The sequence below is a fragment of the Muntiacus reevesi genome, chromosome 1 (genome assembly GCF_963930625.1).
Source record: "Muntiacus reevesi chromosome 1, mMunRee1.1, whole genome shotgun sequence".
NCBI classification, from domain to species: Eukaryota; Metazoa; Chordata; class Mammalia; order Artiodactyla; family Cervidae; genus Muntiacus; species Muntiacus reevesi.
In genome coordinates this window covers 33,381,019-33,403,141 of record NC_089249.1, presented here as the reverse complement: position 1 = coordinate 33,403,141, position 22,123 = coordinate 33,381,019, and the positions used below count along the sequence as shown (strand labels likewise).

Below are 22,123 nucleotides of genomic sequence, written 5' to 3'. Positions count from 1 at the left end.
CTGGACAAGCAATGGGGGGAGGGGCTAGACTGTAGAAGATCCTGAATGGGCTGGGAAAAAATCACTGGGGACTAGAAATAAAATGACCAGAGCTTGCGTAAAGCAATATAATTTGGAGACAGTGTAAAGGATGGAAGAGAATGAGTAAGGATAGTTTATCAGAACTTGTTAAAAATTCTGAATTAGGTGTGATACTGGTACAATTTAATATAAGGGGAGACTGTGAGATAGCTTATTAGAAGTAGCCTTCCAAACTGCTACAATCAACTCATTGTAGCAGAGTGAATAAGAGAGAAGAGTCACACAGACACAGAAAACCAGCTTATGGCTACCAAAGGTGATTGGGAAGAGAGAAGTTAGGAATGTGCGATTAGCATATATACATTACTAAATAGATTGGTAAACAACAAGGACCTACTTACTATATAGCACAGGGAACTATACTCAATGTGTCACAATAATCCACAGTGGAAAAGAATCTGAAAAAGTATACGTATATACATATACATGCATGGGCTTCCCAGGTGGTGCTAGCAGTAAAGAATCTGCCTGCCGATGCAGGGGACGTAAGAGACATGAGTTCTATCCCTGGGTGAGGCAGATCCCTTGGAGGAGGGCATGGCAACCCACCCCAGAGTTCTTGCCTGGAGCATCCCACGGACAGAGGAGCCTGGTAGGCTTCAGTCCACAGGGTCACAAAGAGTCTGACACGACTTTGCTCTACACTTGAAGCTAACACAATATTGTAAATTATACTTCAATTAAAAATGAAATAAATTTAAAAAGAGAGGGGAGTCAAATATGGCTTGTTTGTTACTTAGCAGACTTGGAAGATGACAGTGCTATTTACCAGGATGGGAGACAGAGAAGAAAGATATCGGGAGAGACAGATAATGAGTTTGGCTTCAGCCACAATGAGATTGAGTTCCTCCCTAAATAGAACTTGCATTCACTGGTCCTCCAAGTGTCAATATATATTTTTAGGTAAATAAAGTGCTCAGTGAACAATGTGGACAAATGCCTGAATAAGACCCTTTCTATAAAGATGCACACACTAGACAACTTTGTAAATCACACAATCTAGCCTTTCTAGAAGGCTAGCAGTTCTATCACATGTTTCAAAATATGCTTTTATTTTTCCTTTCAGCCTTTTTTCTGTCCTTCTTAGGTTTTGGGGGTGAAGGGAATCAAGAGTAGTAGAGCTGATATTCACCTGTCAGTCAATGGAACTGATTACATTGTTAAATAATCTTCAACTGTTAAATAATCTTAGATCTTTTGGGACTGCCTGGGTTCTCCCATGACCAAAGGCAAAGTCCTTCTGTGAGTTTCTAAAATGAATTTCTCACTTCAGAAACTCAATGAGGGGAAGGAAGGAGAGGGGTGAAGAGGAGGATGAATATGAAGGAAGGTAAAGAGTCTGCGATTGCTAAACGGAAAACTCAGTGGCTATTTATAAATCTGACACAAGCAACAAGTGGTCACTACATTGAGGTCTGACATGAAGGGGTAAATATGAGGAAGGAAGAACCTCTTTTTACAGGACTGTGTTTTATGAAACCAGGAAGGTGAGGTTACAGCTTGACCTTATTCTCTTATAAATAGGAAAGCTTACTTACAGAGCTAGCCACACAGGGGTCTTTGATGTTAGATGTTCGAAATGCAATGGCATTTCCTGTCTGATGCTACGAACGATTGAGGGCAGGAGGAGAGTGGGGTGGCAGAGTATGAGAGGGTTAGATGGCATCATCTACTCAACGGACATGAGTTGGAGCAAACTCCGGGAGACAGTGAAGGACAGGGAAGCCTGGTGTGCTGCAGTCCATGGGGTCGCAAGAGTCGGACACGACTGAGCGACTGAACAACAATAAGACCCCCACTTTAATTCCCTTCAGTGTTTACAAAATAGTGTGTTAAACTGCTCAAGATTTTCAATATGAGTGTTTTATTTAGAACCTCAGCATCGAGAGGTGTCTTTTTATGGATGAGATTTAATATCATGTGGTCCTATTTGCAAAGGGCCAGAGAATTTCAAATAAAAATGGTTTATAATCCATTATCAAAGTTCATTCTTTAAAAATGACCATCGCTTCCATATTTTAATAATCTACTATGATGAAAAGACTTAGCAATTCAAATCTGTAAAGAACTAGGATTATTTGCTTGGCCTCTGTACTCAACTTCTATTGCCCAGGGATGAAAACAGGTCCACATGAGCATGAGTCTGAAGTAAAACATGACTGTTGAATATCAGTGGTGAGAAGGCAAGAAGAGATTTGGAAACAGCCAGCAGAAAGGAAGTGACTGAACTTTTCTGCCCCTCCAGCAAGCAACATCAACAGTGATACCAGAAGAAATGAAAGAGCAAATGTAATGGCTGGCCTTTTCCTTCTGGTCTGAATTTTCTATGAGCAAAGAGAAGAGGCTAGCGATCAAAAAGCACTCTAGGTTTGACATACGTTCCTAACATTTCAAGGATCCTAATTTATAGCCCCAAGGGAGAAACAACTTTTTTTTCCCCAGAAATGTTGCAAATGAACAACTATTTTGGAAGACAATTTTTCAGTTTTTCACAAAACTGAACAGTTTTACCATACTATCAAGTAATCATGCTCCTATGTATTTACCCAACCAATTTTAAAACCTATGTCTACACAAAAATCTCCATACAAATATTTACAGTAGTTTTATTCATAATAGTAATGGCTTCCCTGGTGGCTCAGTGGTAAAGAATCCACCTGTCAATGCAGGAGACTCTGGAGATGTGGGTTTGATCCCTGGGTGGGGAAGATAACCTCGAGGTGGAAATGGCAACCCACTCAAGCATTCCTGCCTGGAAAATTCCATGGGCAGAAAAGCCTGAAAGGCTACAATCCAAGGGGTCGCAAAGAGTCAGACACAACTGAGCATGTATGCACACACATATTCATAATATTTATAACCCCAAGCTAGAACCAACTAAGAAGTCCTTCAATAGGTAAATGGATAAACAAAATATGGCAATTCATAAAATAAATATCATTCAATGATAAATTATTTTTATAATATTCTATTTTATGAATGTGCTTTGAAGCCATGAAAAACACAGATGAATCTTAAGTGCTTATTTCTAAGAGAAAGTAGCTAATCTGACAAGACCACATACTATATGATTCCAATCATGTCACATTCTGGAAAAGACAAGACTACAGAGATTAAAGGTAAATCAGCCTGCCTCTAAATTGAATGAATAATGAAATGCAGCAAGAAAAAAAAATTTGCAGATATAGTCCAGAGATTCCCAATCTTAATTAATCCTGCTTTTTCCTGTTACCTGATAAATATATATATATATATATATATATATATATATATATATATACATACATACACATACACACACATATAATTTTTTCATTATCCCTGCAATCAAGTCCTATCGAATCTTTTCATTTTACTGAATAAACTCTATATCTGGCTTCCTATTCCAGCACTTAATCCACATATAAAGGTTACCTTATTTATGTTTTATCTTCCCAAGAAACTAGATTTCTTGAGAACTGCTTCTTGCCATGTTGATCTCTTCCTCTGTCACATGGCTTCTGCAGTTATTTACAACACGCTAAATGCCTAATAAGTGTTTGTTGAAATAAAGAGATTACCACAATGATATAAAATTTACAGTACTATTAAGGCAGAATTTCAAAGTTAAACTGGAAATTTCAAAACAACTAGTACTATATTTCACTTAATTATTCAACATCTCAGCAAATGATAAATCTTATATTAGCAGAAGAATTTAAAATTCACGGCTATCTTTTATTTGGCTGGATATTCAAGGGCATGTTAAATAACCCAATCTGGAAATGTTCAACCTCTTAAAGTTACAGTATTCTTACCAGACATTCGAGATTCTCTACTTTTATAGTTATCACTCTGATTTATCCTTTTAACTTTTTTTACTTCTACTAATCTTTTACAGAGTGCATTTTACTCATTTGAAAATATTTTTATTTCCCCACTTGCAGAACATAATATTAAATTACTTATTCTTTGGGGCTATATTTGGTTTCATAAATTTTCTGCCAATGCCATGTTCAGAGAAAGGACCATGGAATGAAAAATTGGGCATATTCTGTGGACTTAAAACTCAACCAGATCAATCAACTTGTTCACATAAGTCTAGGACTATGTAAAGGCCCAGACAACCAATTACAGAAGCAAAGTGAAAGTGACAGTCACTCAGTCATGTCCGACTCTTCGTGACCCCATGGACTATATAGTCCATGGAATTCTCCAGGCCAGAATACTGGAGTGGATAACCTTTTCCCTTCTCCAGGGGATCTTCCCAACCCAGGGATTGAACCCAGGTTTCCCACATTGCAGGCGGATTCTTTACCAGCTGAGCCACAAGGGAAGCCCAAGAATACTGGAGTGGGTAGCATATCCTTTCTCCAGGGGATCTTCCTGACCCAGGAAGTGAACTGGAATCTTCTGCATTGCAGGCAGATTCTTTACCAACTGAGCTATCAGGGAAGCCATGGAAGTAAAATATCTCTCTAAATGAAACTTAATATCAGGATAGGTTTCATCAAGTTAAATTAAGTTTCTTTTCCAAATTCCACATCTTAATTGGAGAAAAGTAAAAGTCACTCAGCCATGCCCGACTCTTTGCGACCCCATGTACTGTAGCCTGCCAGGCTCCTCTGCCCATGGGAGTCTCCAAGCAAGAATACTGGAGTGGGTAGCCTTGCCCTTCTCCAGGGGATCTTCCTGACCTAGGGATCAAACCCAGGTCTCCTGCGTTGCAGGCAGATTCTTTACCACCTGAGCCACCAAAACATTATAGCAAATCTGAATCTCAGTCAATCAAATATACAGGTTTTTGAAGATGAGCAGAGCAGTGTTTTACTTACTTAGAGGCCACTCGGAAGTATTTCTGGATAAAATAAAAGGCGACCCCAAGAGGCACTAGTGCAACCAGGAACACAGGGGTGGCATAAGAAATCATGCCGATTGCAGACACGCAGAGCAGTGTTGACCGAGTCAGAGATTCCAAAGTCGGAGGGATATGCTATTAAGAAGGCAGTTTGAAAGGAAAATGTTTTAGCTCAAATAAAACATGGGTAACAAGGCAACAACACATTAATTTTATACTAAGTTACATAATAAGTTCCAAAATTAATATATAAACATTTTCATTGTAAGCAATTCATCACTCCTTCAATTTCACTCACTTCCTATTGTTTAGTATATTGATCCATCTTTCTACCTATCTGCTTAACCAGTGGTCAGTTATTTACCTATATACCTATTTATTAATATCTTATGGGATTTTTAAACAAATAGCATAAACTATTTTATATAAATAGCGTAAACATAAACTCTAAACCTCATTTGTCCATTTGCTTGCTTTGTTTGACTGAATAAGATGGATTGTAAATCTTCCCATGCCACTATATATGAATCTATTTCTTTTTAAGGGCTGCATAGTATTAAAAAACTCTTCCGCTATCCCTCTAATAATTTTAATTGCATATTATTCTTTGCATGCTTTTCAACTGGATTGTTTATCTTCCTTATTGATTTTTAGATGCTTTTTATATATCATGGATGTTTATCCTCTTTCTTTACATGAGTTGCCAGTTCCCAAAGAGTATATTATATTTTAAATATGATGCTTTTACCTCAATAGAAATTTAAAATTTTAGAGCCATTTCTGTTGGCTTTTCTTCTTATTGTTTTTGAGTTTTGTGTCTTATAAAGACACTTCCCATGTTTTCTAAAAGTATTCGTCTACATTTTATTTTATAGTTTTATGTTATTAGATGGCCTCCTTTATTACATGTGAATTTGCTGTGTATTTTATAAATAGTTAATTGTCCCAACACCCTTTACTGAAAAAACATTCCCGTTATTACTGATTCAAGATAGACTGGTGTTTTTGAGTTCTCAATTTTGTTCTTTTGATAACTTGTTTTCTGTAATCATCAGAGTATTTTAATTTCACAGTATTTCTTAGGTATCTGATAAGGAAAGTAAACACACAAACACACAGACACAGGATTTTTATGATTTCCAGGATGGTTGAATCACTTTTCTTCATACTAGGCTTATTTCTATTTTTATAGTTTTTGCTGTTATTATAGGCTAAATGTATTTTTCACATAGCTTTTTAATTGGTGGGGAGAAAATTGCTGGCTTTTGTATCACATTTCTAATGTAAATATTCTGTTAAAATTCCTACTTGATTCTTTCATCCCAACTGTTTGAACTCTCTAGGTAGCAATAGTGTCATCTTCCAAATAAGGAGTGTTCTGGCTCTTCTTTTCCAATATGTACTCTTTAGGAAGTGTTTTAGGTGCAGCATAATCTGACACCAATATTGTGAAAACATCAAAATTTTTAAACATACATTTTAGTCAGCTGCATGCGTCATTCTTCACCTTAATTGATGGTAATTTAGGTGTTGTTAAGGCCACTTTGGAAAATCAGAAAAGGAAAGAACTGAATTTGCTAAGTCTTCGCTCAATCACCCTAAAGAGTCTGTTCATAGAGAGATCCAATTTCAGACTTTGAGGTCTTTAATATCAGGACAAACTTCTGAAGGCCAAAGACCTAAGACTAAACCGGGCATCCTTGAAATATTCCCTAAAATATCCCATCATGTAATATCACATCAACCTAACAAAAGTAAAGGACATCTAAGACAACTTGGTATTCCACGCTTTACTTCTGGGAGACACTCTACATTAATTCTAAACTTTAAGAACGTTACTGTGAATGGAGATACAACACTGATTAAAATCACTTCTTTTTACAATAAAAACATTTAATGTTCATTCTTTTCTATTTCTATTTCATGCTGATTCTCTAAGTATCCTCTTTTAAGTGGATAAATTATTTTGAATTGATCTATTTCCTTTAAGATTTCATTCTAGAAATCCATGCATATTTCATAGACTGCATAGTCTAGAAATTTATGTATATATGTAATATTGATATGAGTGCAAATAGGCTTTTATTTAGGTTCTAGAAATCCTCTACTGTTAACAGGAATCATGATTTATCTTAAAATGTTATTTAGCTTACAATGATAAATTTATTTTTGAACTTGGAAGTAATTCAGGCACTCACCTGATCAATGATATTTGTATCAGCTGAAAAGCGATTGAGAATCAGTCCCAGTGGTGTGGTATCAAAGAATCTAGGCAATAAATAGATTGGATGTATTATAATTCTAAATGATCTGGAGCCTAAACACTGCTAATAGACATCATGGGGTCATAAATATGAGACTATCCCTATTCATCTGCTGAAAGACAATAAATTCTTTAAAATTTCACACTTCACTTTAATGTAAAATGCATATTTTTATGATCTTGTAAAATAAATAACTACTATTTTACCTTATTGGTCCAAGAATTATTTTATTAAGGAGATTGTGGTGAAGATTTTTAGCAGCTGTGAGACCCATCCATTCCACAGTGAGAGATGTAACAAGGCAGAGGAAAATACCTGCTCCACAAAGTATGCTAAATCCAGCCACATAGTAGGTCTAAAAAGCAACCAATACAAAAAAGCACAGATGACATTATCAACTGAGTTTTTTCTTGCTAGGACACCAAATATCAAAGTCTGGCAATATGGTCAATTTCTATTATCTCACATCAATTTACACAGTGGAAGGAGGGTAGTTCTCCTGGGGATACTCCTGGGGATACTCAGGGCAGTATCCCCACCATAATACCATGACTGAGTCCCCGCTTGAAGTCCCTTCACTCTCTTTCAGAGTTTGCCAAAGGGTAGATGAAGCATTAGAGTTGGTTTTCTGGTTTGAAATATTCTTGACTTTTTAATATCATAAAGTTCATTCTTTCTATCCGTAATCTCAGAATGACCAGCTGATTCATTGGTATAGCAGTTAAAATCAGATACCATCAGAACAAGAACAAAAGTCCTGTGTGCATTTTATACACACACACACACACACACACACACACACACACACACACATCATGTATATAACTCCCTTGAATCTAAACCCAAGTATTATCATTAAATATTTCTTATTATATTTCAGGTCTTGCCCTAATTAACCTATTGAATCATTACAAAAGTTCTGTGACAGTCACAGAGGGCAGACCTTTGGTTTCCAAGGGGGAGCCAGGTAGGGTAGGGATGGATTGGGAGTTCAGGATTAGCAGCTGTAAAGTATCAGACATAGAATGGATAAACACCAAGGTCTACTCTATAGCACAGGAAACTATATTCAGTATCCTATAATAGGCCACAATGGAAAAGAATATGAAGAAGAATGTATAATATGTATACCTGAATCACTTTGCTGTACCGCAGAAATTAACACAATACTGTAAATCAACTATACTCCAATAAAATAAAAACAAACAAAAAAACCTCACAAAATTCCTGTGACATCTGAGCTATTTGTATCTAACTAGATAAGAGTATCATCTCAGCATTTCCTAGATAATGTAAAAACAAAACCCACTGTACCTGATCGGTTTTTCCAGTACTGGCTATACTATACTCTGAGGTCCACGTGGCCAGCCAGTAGTCTATCGCTACAATGACGGAATGTTTCAGAAGCTTAGAGAAAATCATCAGGAAGAGCAAGAAGAATCCTCCAGAAGTGAGATACCGCCAACAGGTCTTCCATGGCATTTTAGTCCTCAGCCTCATTACCGTGGACATGTTATCATCCTCATCTTCCTCCTCTTCTTCCTCTGCATAAGAAGCACTTGTTTAATCTTCTGACAGGCAACAGGTAGATATAGAATTTGTATTATTCCCACCTACCAACAAACCTTCATCAAATTTTAGAAATACAAGTCTTAGAAATTTAAATGTTTTTACCAGAGAAAAGCATCATTTAAAAAAAAAAAAAAAAAACAGGTGAGGGACCTCCCTGGTGGTCCAGCGGTTAAGGATCTGCCTTTCAATGCAGGGGATGCAGGTTCAGTCTCTGGTCAGGGAACTAAGATCACACACGCCATGGGGCAATGAAGCCCATGCACCACCCCTACTCAGCCCACATGCTCCAGAGCACATGTGCCATGACTAGAGAGGAGCCCGTGTGTGCTCTATCTAAACACTCCACGTGCTTCAGCAAAGATCCCATGTGACACAACTAAGATGCCACAGTCAAATAAATAAATAAACATTTAAAAAAAATAGGTGAGTGCCCATTAACAGATGAATGGATAAAGAGGCTGTGGTATATATATACAATGAAATAATTCTCAGTCATTAAAAAGACCAAAATCTTGCCATATGCGACAACAGGGATGGATCTTGACAAGGGCATTATGCTAAGTGAAACAAGTCAGGCAAACACAAAATACTGTCCCATTTCATTAATATGTATATTTTAAAAAACAACCAAAAAAAAAAAGAAAAAGAAACAAAGTAAGTGAACAGTCCAAACCACATAAAAACACACATGGATATAAAGAGAACAGAGTAGCGATTACCAAAAGGAAAGAGGTGAAGGGGAAGATGAAATGGATTAAGGTGATCTACTGTATAGTGGCAGACCGGAAATACATTTTTGGTGTTGAGCATACTGTTGGTTCTACAGAAGTAGAAATGCAATGTTGTACACATGAGACTTACACAATGTTATAAACCAATGTCACCTCAATACAAAAGAAATTTAAAAACATGTGAAAATGAATAAATGAATGAGTAAATGAAGAAATAAAGTATAAGTTTTGGATGAGAAAACTTGTTAATTTATTACAATAAACTAACTAGAATTACAGACTAGAAGTTTATTACATTATTGAAGGAACTGTGTGCCAATAAAACCACATGCCAGACTTGCAAACATTTATAATTTTTTGAACTTTATATTTCTGAATCTGTAAAACTGCACCAGGAGGAAATAGGTTTTGAAATTTGTGCATAGCTCAAGAGGGCATAATCCATAATCTCTGTGGTTCTTTTTAAATGTGGTCATGGAGGTGCATGAGCAAAATGGAACCTTCTTGAAGGCAAAGCCAGGGGACAGAGGACAATAGGTAGGGAGCTCTTCTCAGCTGTTTAAACCACCGGGAAATTTCTAGACAGTTATTTTAGGAACATATTCCATTACAAGGATAGGTAACTATGGTATTTCCTGGGCAGTAAAATTTGGTCATTTGTATGGTTTAGTGAGGGCGTCCCTGGTGGCTCAGTGGTAAAGAATCTGCCTGCAATGTAGGACACATGGATTCAATCCCTGGATAGGAAGATCCCCTGGGGAAGGAAACGGCAACCCACTTCAGTATTCTTCCTGGAGAATCCCATGGACAGAGGAGTCTGGTGGGCCACAGTCCATGGGGTTGCAAAGAGCTGGACACAACTGAGCAACTAAACAACAAATGGTTTAGTGACTGTGGTGTATTTCCCATCCTTTCTTTTCCCCAAGACAGTTTTCACTGTAGTCATTTTGTATGTACTCCACCACTGTAGAATGAGCAGGCTGTGAGTAGAAAAGATAGGTAATTGGTTTGTAAATGATCAGACAACAGAGATCTAAGTATGGATATGATGGGAAGACTGATCTATCATCAAGGATCTTCATATTTGAGCTAGATAGAAAAGAGAAACAGATCTCAGCATTAGAACTGAGAAATGCTGTGCTTAGATGCTCAGTCATGTCCGACTCTTTGGGATCGCACGGACGGTAGCCCGCCAGGCTCCTCTGTCCGTGGGGAGTCTCCAGGCAAGAATATTGGAGCGGGTTGCCATGCCCTTCTCCAGGAGATCTTCCCAATGCAGGGACTGAACTTAGGTCTTTCACATTGCTGGCAGATTCTTTACCATCTGAGCCACCAGGGAAGACCAGAACTGAAAAGGGGAAATGAAAACTATACACAGCTGCACATCCTTTTGCGATTTCAGAGCATAAAGGACAAAGAGAAGATTGTAAACACTTTCAGAGAGAAAAGGCATGTCATCAACAGAGTCATGAGATCACTATTATCAGACAGGAGGTATCAATCAACACTGGAAGGCAGTAGAGCCTTCAAATATCTGGGGGAAAGCAGTTTTTACCTAGAATTCTGTGCCAAAGAAAGACATTTTCAGATATTCAAGGACAAAAAAAAAAGAACAGGTGTCAGATAATCTACCCTTTGGTGAGGGTGGGTCTGTGAGTGAAACAGAGTTAGAAATTTGCATGATCAAAGAGGTAGACACTTGCAGATTGCTACTTGTCTCCTCAATATCCATTTTCTGTTTCTATATTAATTGAAATTTTACCTTGCCTATGGCTACCCAGCTAAAGCCAGCATTTCTTCACTTCCTCAGAACCTAGTCTGTCCACATGATGATCTAGCCAATGGTTAGTAGTAGAAACAATATGGGCAACTACTTTTCTTTCCCTTCCTGGCGGATTCAACAGACATAGGATAATAGCATCAGCAACCTAGCAGGTAATATGTACTTACTGGGATCTTTCTTATATATTTCCTCTTTTACTCTGAAACCAAAGTATCATTATCTTATTTTACACATGAACAACTGAATTAACACAGCAAGCCCAGGACAGAGTCAGCCCCTGACATGCTGCATTTCCCACTGACATACTGGAGAGAGTAACTGCAGTTCTAAAGGCTATTCAGTACCAGACAGTCTCTTTTTTTCAGCTGCCCCATGGGGCTTACAGGATCTTAGTTCCCTGACCAGAGATTGAACCTGGGGCCACAGCAGTGAAAACACTAACTACTGGACCACCAGGGAAGTCCCCAAATATTCTTTTAAAACATTTTAAAATCTAAGAAATGGGAGTGAAAATTTCATTCATTCATTCGTTTACTCAATGAGTATTTACTGAAACACAGAATAATTATCATCTGAAATGTAAAGATGGCCCATTTTGGTGTCCTTCTGCTAGAAATGATAATCTTCTCTAAATTGGCCTGTGGAAATGTGGTCCTAGGCAAAATCCATGTAGGAAGACTGAAGCACAGTACACTTACTTTATGGACTCTTATGGTTTATCTTACAAACGTCTTGGCAACAAATGTCAAAGCAATGTAACTATTTCATTTTATTCCTCAAATTTCCAGTAAAGCTTTTTCACCCACTATGTTTTACTAGATCCAGAAAATTGAAACACAACAAACAGCTTTCTAATTCTCTTATTCTTCATTGCTATATTACCAGGAGAACCCCGTAAAAACTTACAGACTCAAGTATAGATCTTTCAAAGCAGTATTTTCACTGTATTCCCCATGTATTGTTTATTTCCCAAGGACTGACATTTTATTATACTAGACCTTACCAGTTTATCTGAACAAGGGTCTAGACCCATTGTCCTGTCAGCTCTCATACATACAACACAAAAACACTCATACACACTGTGGGGAACCCCTCAAGATGCCTCATTTGACAGCATACACCTGTTTACATACATCTATATACACCTATTGATTTCACTCCCCTTCTGTCCATTTTCAGTTTCGTGTGTTTGACTTTGCCTTCACTGCTATGCAAAGTGGCTAGTCATTCTGCACTGAGATAGACACACATCAATTGCCAAAGAGGACTTCCATATCCTATTACCCATTGGAATGTTTTTTTTTTAAAAGATCTACCTTCATCTTCATCCTCCAGTTGGGCTTTGGCCTCTCTTGAATACATGGCTCTTCGGAGTGTTTTCCTCTCTAAAGTTGTTTGGTCAGCTTCCATATCCTACAGGAAACATGGAGCTTTCATGCAAGGAGCTCACAGCCACAGGCAAATTCTACTTACAGTCAACGACCCACATGTACCAAATACCAACCGTTAGTTACCTTCCTGGGTCTGGAGCTCTCTGCTCAAGATGGATGGACAACTGCAGACTTATGAACAACTCCTATAATAGGAGAAGGTGTGAAGTAACACTTGAGGCCTTTGGGTAACATATCAGAGCTCAGAGGCACAGGGCAGTAAGAAGCCAGGAAAAGTAGTAACAATGTGACGGAGCTGACCCCAGGGGCAGGGGGACACCTCTCCTAGCATTAAACCTACCCATTAAATATCCCACCATTGCTCCTTGTTTTGTTTTTATATCATCTTCATATACTCTTATAATTTTTCTGTGGACAAAACATAGTCCACTGGAGAAGGGAATGGCAAACTGCTTCAGTATTCTTGCCTTGAGAACCCCATGAATAGTATGAAAGGGCAAAAGGATAGGACACTGAAAGATGAACTCCCCAGATCTGTAGGTGCCCAATATGCTACTGGAGACCAGTGGAAAAATAACTCCAGAAAGAATGAAGAGACGGAGCCAAAGCAAAAACAATACCCAGTTGTGGATATGAATGGTGATAGAAGCAAGGTCCGATGCTGTAAAGAGCAATATTGCATAGGAATCTGGAATGTTAGTTCCATGAATCAAGGCAAATTGGAAGTGGTCAAAGAGTTGGAAGTGGCAAGAGTGAACGTCAACATTTTAGGAATCAGTGAACTAAAATGGATTAGAATGGGTGAATTTAACTCAGATGACCATTATATCTACTACTGTTGGCAAGAATCCCTTAGAAGAAACAGAATAGCCATGATAGTCAACAAAAGAGTCTGAAATTCAGTACTTGGATGCAATCTCAAAAATAACAGAATGATCTCTGTTCATTTCCAAGGCAAACCATTCAATATCACAGTAATTCGTCTATACCCCGACCAGTAATGTTGAAGAAGCTGAAGTTAAATGCTTCTATGAAGACCTACAAGACCTTCTAGAACTGACACCCAAAAAAGATGTCCTTTTCATTATAGAGGACTGGAATGTAAAAGTAGGGAGTCAAGAAACACAGGCAAATTTGGCCTTGGAGTACAGAATGAAGCAGGGCAAAGGCTAATAAAAGTTTTGCCAAGAGAACGCACTGGTCATAGCAAACACCCTCTTCCAACACACAACAGCAGACTCTACATATGGTTGTCACTAGATGGTCACCAATGAAATAAGTTTGATTATATTATCTGCAGCCAAAGATGGAGAAGCTCTATGCAGTCAGCAAAAACAAGACTGGGAACTGACTGTGGCTCAGATCATGAACTCCTTATTTTCAAATTCAGACTTAAATTGAAGAATGTAGGAGAAACAACTAGACCATTCAGGTATGAACTAAATCAAATCCCTTACAATTATACAGTGGAAGTGAGAAACAGATTCAAGGGATTAGATATGATAGACAGAGTGCCTGATGAATTATAGATGGAGGCTCATGACATTGCACAGGAGGCAAGGATCAAGACCATCCTCAAGAAAAAGAAACACAAAAAGGCAAAATGAGTGTCTGAGGAGGTCTTATAAATAGCTTAAAAAAGAAGAGAAGCTAAAGGCAAAGGAGAAAAGGAAAAATATACCCATCTAAATACAGAGTTCTAAAGAATAGCAGGGCTTCCCTGGTGGCTCAGAGGTTAAAGGGTCTGCCTGCAATGCGGGAGACCCGGGTTCGATCCCTGGGTCAGGAAGATCCCCTGGAGAAGAAAACGGCAACCCACTCCAGTATTCTTGCCTGGAGAATCCCATGGACAGAGGAGCCTGGTGGGCTGCTATCCATGGGGTCACAAAGAGTTGGACACGACTGAACTACTTAACTAACTAACTAAAGAATAGCAAGGAGAGATAAGAAAGCTTTCCTCAGTGATCAATGCAAAGAAATAGAGGAAAACAATAGAATGTGAAAGACTAAAGATCTCTTCAAGAAAAACAGAGGTACCAGGAAAACATTTCATGCTAAGATGGGCACAATAAAGGACAGAAATTGTATGAACCTAACAGAAGCAGAAGATATTAAGAAGAGCTGGCGAGAATACACAGAAGAACTATACAAAAAGATCTTCATGACCCAGATAATGATAGTTGTGTAATCACTCACCAAGAGGCAGACATCTGGAATGCAAAGTCAAGTGGGCCTTAGGAAGCATCACTATAAACAAAGCTAGTGAAGGTGATGGAATTCCAGTTGAGCTATTTCAAAAAGCTGATGCTGTGAAAGTGCTGCACTCAATATGTCAGCAAATTTGGAAAACTCAGCAGTGGCCACAGGACTGGAAAAGGTCAGTTTTCATTCCAATCCCAAAGAAAGGCAATGCCAAGGAATGCTCAAAGTCCTGCACAGTTGCACTCATCTCACACACTAGTAAAGTAATGCTCAAAATTCTCCAAGCCAGACTTCAACAGTACGTGAACCATGAACTTCCAGACGTTCAAGCTGGATTTAGAAAAGGCAGAGGAACCAGAGATCAAATTGCCAAATCCGTTGGATCATTGAAAAAGCAAGAAAGTTCCAGAAAAACATCTACTTTTGCTTTATTGACTATGCCAAAGTCTTTGACTGCATAGATCACAACAAACTGTGAAATTCTGAAAGAGATGGGAATACCAGACCACCTTACCTGCCTCCTGAGAAACCTGTATGCAGCTCAGGGAGCAACAGTTAGAACTGGACATGGAACAACAGACTGATTCCAAATAGGGAAAGGAATACATCAAGGCTGTATATTGTCACCCTGCTTATTTAACTTATATGCAGAGTACATCATGAGAAATGCTGGGCTGGATGCAGCACAAGCTGGAATCAAGACTGCTGGGAGAAATATCAATAACCTCAGAAATGCAGATGACACCATCCATATGGCAGAAATTGACAAGTAGCTAAAGAGCCTCTTGATGAAAGTGAAAGAGGAGAGTGAAAAAGTTGGCTTCAAACTCAACATTCATAAAACTAAGATCATGGCATCCGGTCCCATCACTTCATGGCAAATAGATGGGGAAACAATGGAAACAGTGACAGACTTTAATTTTTTGGGCTCCAAAATCACTGCAGATGGTGACTGCAGCCATGAAATTAAAAGACGCTTGCTCCTTAGAAGAAAAGTTATGACCAACCTAGACAGCATATTAAAAAGGAGAGACATTACTTTGCCAACAAAGGTTCATTTAGTCAAAGCTATGATTTTTCCAGTAGTCATGTATGAATGTGAGAGTTGGACTGTAAAGAAAGCTGAGCGCCGAAGAATTGATGCTTTTGAACTGTGGTGTTGGAGATGACTCTTGAGAGCCCCTTGGACTGCAAGGAGATCCAACCAGTCCATCCTAAAGGAAATCTGTCCTGAATATTCAATGGAGGAACTGATGATGAAGTTGAAACTCCAATTCTTTGGCCACCTGATGTGAAGAACTAACTCATTTGAAAAGACCCTGATGCTGGGAAAGATTGAAGGCAGGAGAAGAAGGGGACGACAGAGGATGAGATGATTGGATGGTATCACTGACTCAATGGACATGAGTTTGGGTAAACTCCAGGAGTTGGTGATGGACATGGAGGCCTGGTGTGCCGCAGTCCATGGGGTCTAAAAGAGCCGAACACAACTGAGTGACTGAAATGAACTGAACTGAACTGACTGAATTTTTCTAATGATTCATCAGTGTTAACAAACATCTTCTTTTAAAACTGCATGTAGTTCTGGATTGGTTAAAGCACTATTCAGTCATACACTATTATGAATTATCAAATCAAGATGAGGTTCTGACTGAGGATCTCACTCAGGGGATGAACGAAAGATACTTCAATAGAAACAAGAGGAAGGCGGGTTTTTGAAATAAATGGGAAAGGAGAGAAGGGAAAATATCAAACACAAACTGCAACATTTTAAGGGTTGCTCCAGACTCATCCTGTGCTAAGAAAGAGAAAAGCGTTTTGTTTTCTCCAGTTCTCTGCTTCCAACGCTCCGCCCTCTTGGTTTTGGAACTGGACTAGTAGTATCAGTTCAGTTACACTGTGGGTTAAATCAGCTTCCGCAGGACAGTCTGGGAAACTACCCGTATCTCTGTTTCTGTGGGGAAATGCATTCTCAGTTCCAAATAACTGACCCACTGACTTCTGGAATTGACAGTAATTTAAGGGCTTCCTGTACATGCTAACATATAAAAAAAAAAATCTGTTTCTTACAAGGATAAACCAATAATTCTTTGATAATCAGTCTCTAGATAGTGGTCCTATTTTGTTTTTGTTTGTTTGGCATCATACAATGTGTGATTTAGGAAACTTGCTATTCTAGAAAGCTCTGTTGCTTCCAAGTTCTTGTTTTTTAAAAAAAAGTAGAAGCAAAAGTGTCTTTTGAATAGTATTTTTCAGAGATAATTTCACATTAGCTTTTAATTGTGCCTAATGGTATGAAAAGTCATATTTGTACATTGTAAACTATTTTTTGAGAGTAAACAAAATTTAAAAAAGAACTGATATTTTTGGATAGTGTAATGAAATGAAATAAACAGAAGTTGCCAATCTATGTGAGCAAGAGTTATCATCTTGGGGACTTTAATCTTTAGTCATTTTCCTTATGAGTAAAATGCTCACACTAAGCTCATCTGAGATTAAATATTTTAAATTGTTTTGACATATGGATTAAGTAAATACAAATTTAGTTTCATTTATCTAACACATAAGGATTCCCAGGTGGCTGAGTGGTAAGCAAGCTGCCTGCCACGCAGGAAACGTGGGTTTGATCCCTGGGTGGAGAAGATCCTCTGGAGAAGGAAATGGCAACTCACTCCAGTATTCTTGCCTGGAGAATCCCATGGACAGAGGAGCCTGGCAAGCTACAGTCCATGGGGTCGCAAAAGAATCAGACACAACTTAGCGACTAAATAACAACAATTAAATGCATATTTATTGAATGCCTGGGAAAAGTTGAATCAAAGTGAGGGTTGAAGGCTGAGGGAAGAAACATCCAAAGATGCTACTTTATTTTGCTTAATAATATTATGAAGATAATGGGTGATGCTATCCAAGGCAGAATTTTTAACAACATTTAAATCAGCTAAAAGTGTTATCAACTTCTTCTCAAAGCTGTCATTACTATCCTCTTTAGCATACTTTCCCATTGTTCCTGAACCTTTAAACTGACTGATCTGTCTAAAGACCAAAGATGGGATGTTTTGTGAGTCCTTTAGTTTCACCTCCTTCTCCACTTGCTTGGTCTGCTCTGGTGCTAAGCCAGCTTTTCTCAACCTTGGCACCATTGACATTTTGGGTCAGAAAATCCTTTGTTGTGGGGGCTGTTCTGTACCTTGTAGTATGTTTAACATCATCCCTGTCCTCTACCCGCTAGATGCCAGTAGCCCTTGCTTCCCTGTTGTGGGTAGCCATTCCCTTCTCCAAGGGATCTTCCAGACCCAGGGATCAAACCCTGGTCTCCCACATTGCAGGAAGATCCTTCACTGTCTGAGCCACCACGGAAGCCCTCTAACCCTGTGATGTGTCTTTAATTATAGCGCTATCGTTTCTTGAGTGATCACTTCACTTCTAAACACAGTGTAACAGACTTTCTTCCTGGCATGCTCAGTAGTCAGTATTACTTCAAAAGCAAGCCAAAAGCACCCCCCTTTCTCTTTTGCGGTTTTTCCAGATTTTCCTTTCAAAGTAAACCATAAATGGTCCACTCCTTAAGCTTACATCATATTCTTTTGTCCCTGGCACCTAGACCACTGAAAAAAATGTCAGTTGGAGTCATCCCAGTAAGTTTATTATCAAGCATATCACTGCATAATTTCTAAGTGAGCTCTTGCCAATTGTACACTGTAATGTTTTGATGAATATCCTCCTTTCAAAGGTTCTATGATTTGTCCTACTCTACTAAGACGTTGACATACGGCTTTTCTTCCTTATTTTGAGACGTTTGTAATTGGCCTTTGATATCTTTGGCAAGCTCACACAAGACAGAGCAATCGGATGGTTTGTCTGACTTTTTATCTTTCTTCGGCTATTGAAACAAGATTTTTTTTTCCTTTAAGAAATAATACATTTTAACTTCTTGACATTTTCAGAAATTTGCTGATATAAACATTTTCATTTTATAATGTTCATTCTTGACCAGGACTATTGAATTCTGGACCTTTTCTAGTCCCACAACTCAAGAGAAAACATTTTGAAAATTTACTAACTAAATTTACAATTTACCTCTCAACCATGAGTGGTTTTCCTTTCATCATACTCAGTTGGTTTTCAACTCTGTTATCATTCCGTTCAATATTATATTTACATTATATAAATACATTACATTGGTATGAATCTGGGTTTAAATCCAATTGGTACAAAATATTATATATACTGTACAAGTTTAGGCAAGTTACTTAGCCTCTCTGAGCCTCAATTTTCCCATCTGTAAAAGTGAGATCATATTTTCTTTGCTTATTTCTCCTATTTTTTGCTTATTTTGTGAGAATTAAAAGAGATCATGTAAAAAAGGTTTTATGGACTTTAAAAACTATCTAAATATAAAATTTCATTGTAATTTCTTTCTGATTACCTTCCTTCACCTCTTCCAACTGTATCTCAGGCATACTTTGCACTATACCCACAGCTAACAGATCTTCTTTCTTTAAAAATCATCTCAGATTTTGTTTTGCCCACAACCCTCCATTTGTAAGTGATGAATGAAAAACTCATATGGAAGGTGAGTAAAGTAAGACATACATAAGGGAAAATAAGATAAAATGAGGAAAGAGCATGCTTGAGCAAGTTTTAAATGCATATATGATTGTTTTAAACACACATATAATTATAATATGCCTCCAATTCAAATAAAAATCCTCTAAAGGCCTGATAGTAAAAGATATCATTAGAATTTTCTCAGTTTCAAAGTAGTTTATCAATTAGTAGTATATAAACATACAATTATTTCATTTTCAGATAAGATTATTATATAATCAAAAATTAAATGTAATACTTCTTTAAAAGTACTTATAGTAATTTTGCACTGTATTTCTGACTCTTCTTAACTGAACTCTGAACTCTTCTAAATCTGAGCAATTACCTTTTCTAGTTCTTGATCCTGCCGATTCATTAGTGTTTTCCAGTGTTCATACAGCTCTACATCTTTGGTCTGAATATCCTTCAAAGTCCCTTCTCTTAGAACACTTCCATCTTTCATGGCTATGATCTAAGGAAAGCAAATATTAGAATTACAACAAAATCCGTAATTGGCCAAGTGAATTATATTTATCTCAGGAAGCATTTATATAGCTGAAATATAAAAACTCTTTTAATTTCTTTTAAACTCTTACCCAGTCAGCATGTGTTAGATATTGTAATTTGTGAGTCACAAGAACAAGTGTCCTCTTGTCATCTTGGAGAAATTTCAAAATTCCTTCCTGCATTAGGTGATCACTCAAGTGAATGTCCAAGGCAGAAAATGGATCATCCTACAACAAGTAAAATGGAGAGATAATGAAAATTTTTCATATTTTCTTTGTAATGAAATTCCTCCAGAAAACAGAAATACAAATAACTAAAGGCAAATTATCCCACAAAATTCACTTTATAATAAACAGACTCTGAATAGCTTTAAATGACAAAAAGTTACTAAATTAAAAATGAAGATTTTATTTTCTCTTTCACCTTAAAAATAGTGTTAAAAGTAAATAACAATATTTGGAGTGGTTTGAATTCTTATATATAGTATCTCCAAGTTCAAAAGCCAACATTACTTGGCAACCTATAACAAAAAACCAAAACAAAGAATACGACAGTAGTTAAAGTTGATATCGATTCACTTTAGACACAAATAAAAACAGGCACAGACTCTGGACCAAGATGGCAACGTAGGAGGCTCCTGAATTTCCCTCTTGCCATGGACACATTGATGTACAGTTGCACAAGGAGCAATTCCCTTTGGAAGAGATCCAGAAACGGAGTGATTTCTACATTTTAGGTGACAGAAAAATACATCAAAACAGGTAGGAAAGGTTGAGACACATTCGCATCATAAACCCCACCTCTGGAAAATTCACAAATACATGGAGATAAAACAAGATGCTCCTGAACAACCAATGGAGAAACTGAAAGGGGAAATCAAATAATATCTTGAAACAAATGAAAATGAGACACAACGCATCAAAACTTATGGGATGCAGCAAAACTGGTTCTAAGAGAATTTTATAGCAATAAATTCCTACATTAAGAAAAAAGAAAGACCTCAAATAAACAACCTAACTTTACATCTCAAGAAACTAGAAAAACAAAGAACAAATTAAGCCCATAGTTCATGGAAGGAAGGAAATAACAAGGACCAGAATAGAAATATATAAAATATAAACTAAAGAGACAATAGGAAAGATTGATGAAACTAAGTAAGTAAAATATACAAACCCTTAGCAAGACTCATTAGATACAGGGTGGTTTAGATGGTAAAGAATCTGTCTGCAAAGCAGGAGACCCAGGCTCAATCCCTGGGTTGGGAAGATCCCCTGGAGAAGGGAATGGCAACCCACTCCAGTATTCTTGTCTGGAGAATTCCATGGACAGAGGAGCCTAGAAGGCTACAGTCCATGGGGTCACAAAGAGTCAGACACAACTGAGCAATTAACACTTCCACTTTCACTAATAAGACTCACCAAAGAAAGTGGGAGGATTCAAATAAAACTAGAAATCAAAGGGGCAACATACAATTGTGACCACACAAATACAAAGTCTCATGAGACTACTATGAACACCAACAAACTGGACACCTAAAAGACATGGATAAATTCCTAGAAAAAAAATGATCTACAAAAACTGAATCATGAAAAAATAGAAAAGCTGAATAGACCAACTACTGGTAAAGGGATTGAATTAGTAATCAAAAACACCCCAACAAATAAAAGCCCAGAATCAGATGGTTTCACTGGTGAATTCAATCAAACATTTAAACTGGGATTTAAACCAATCCTTCTCAAACTTTTTCAAAAAATAGAAGAGGAAAGTATCTAGCATTACCCTGATATTAAAACCAATGATTCCCTGATACCGAAGCCACACACACAAAAAGAAAATTACAGACCAGTGTTTCTGATGAACACAGATGCAAACATCCTTGACGAAATCCTAACAAGCCATATTCAGCAGTCATTAAAAGATTCATACACCATGAATAAGTTGGATTTATTCTAGGGATGCAAGGATGGTTCAACATCGGCAAATCAATCAATATGATACGCCACAATAATAAAGGATAAAAATCATATGATCAACTCAATAGAGGCACAAAAAACATTGGCCAAATTCAACATTTAATCATGATAAAAACTTTGAATAGAAAGGGTATAAAGAAAACATACCTCAACATAATAAAGATCATATATGACAAGCCCACAGCTAACACC

General features: G+C 37.6%; 1 protein-coding gene across 4 annotated transcripts in view; it reads right to left on the bottom strand.

Annotated features, from left to right (window-relative positions):
• The window catches only part of ABCC9 (ATP binding cassette subfamily C member 9), a 148,540-nt gene that overhangs the window by 42,907 nt on the left and 83,510 nt on the right, over positions 1-22,123 (bottom strand). For all 4 annotated transcript variants that reach the window (XM_065940510.1, XM_065940526.1, XM_065940518.1 and 1 more), the window contains 7 exons: positions 20,048-20,185; positions 19,798-19,923; positions 12,585-12,681; positions 8,497-8,726; positions 7,389-7,537; positions 7,117-7,186; positions 4,896-5,053 (listed from right to left, as the gene is read on the bottom strand). In XM_065940510.1, coding sequence (XP_065796582.1) covers positions 4,896-5,053; positions 7,117-7,186; positions 7,389-7,537; positions 8,497-8,726; positions 12,585-12,681; positions 19,798-19,923; positions 20,048-20,185 — 968 coding nt within the window. The remainder of the gene's footprint in view (positions 1-4,895; positions 5,054-7,116; positions 7,187-7,388; positions 7,538-8,496; positions 8,727-12,584; positions 12,682-19,797; positions 19,924-20,047; positions 20,186-22,123) is intronic.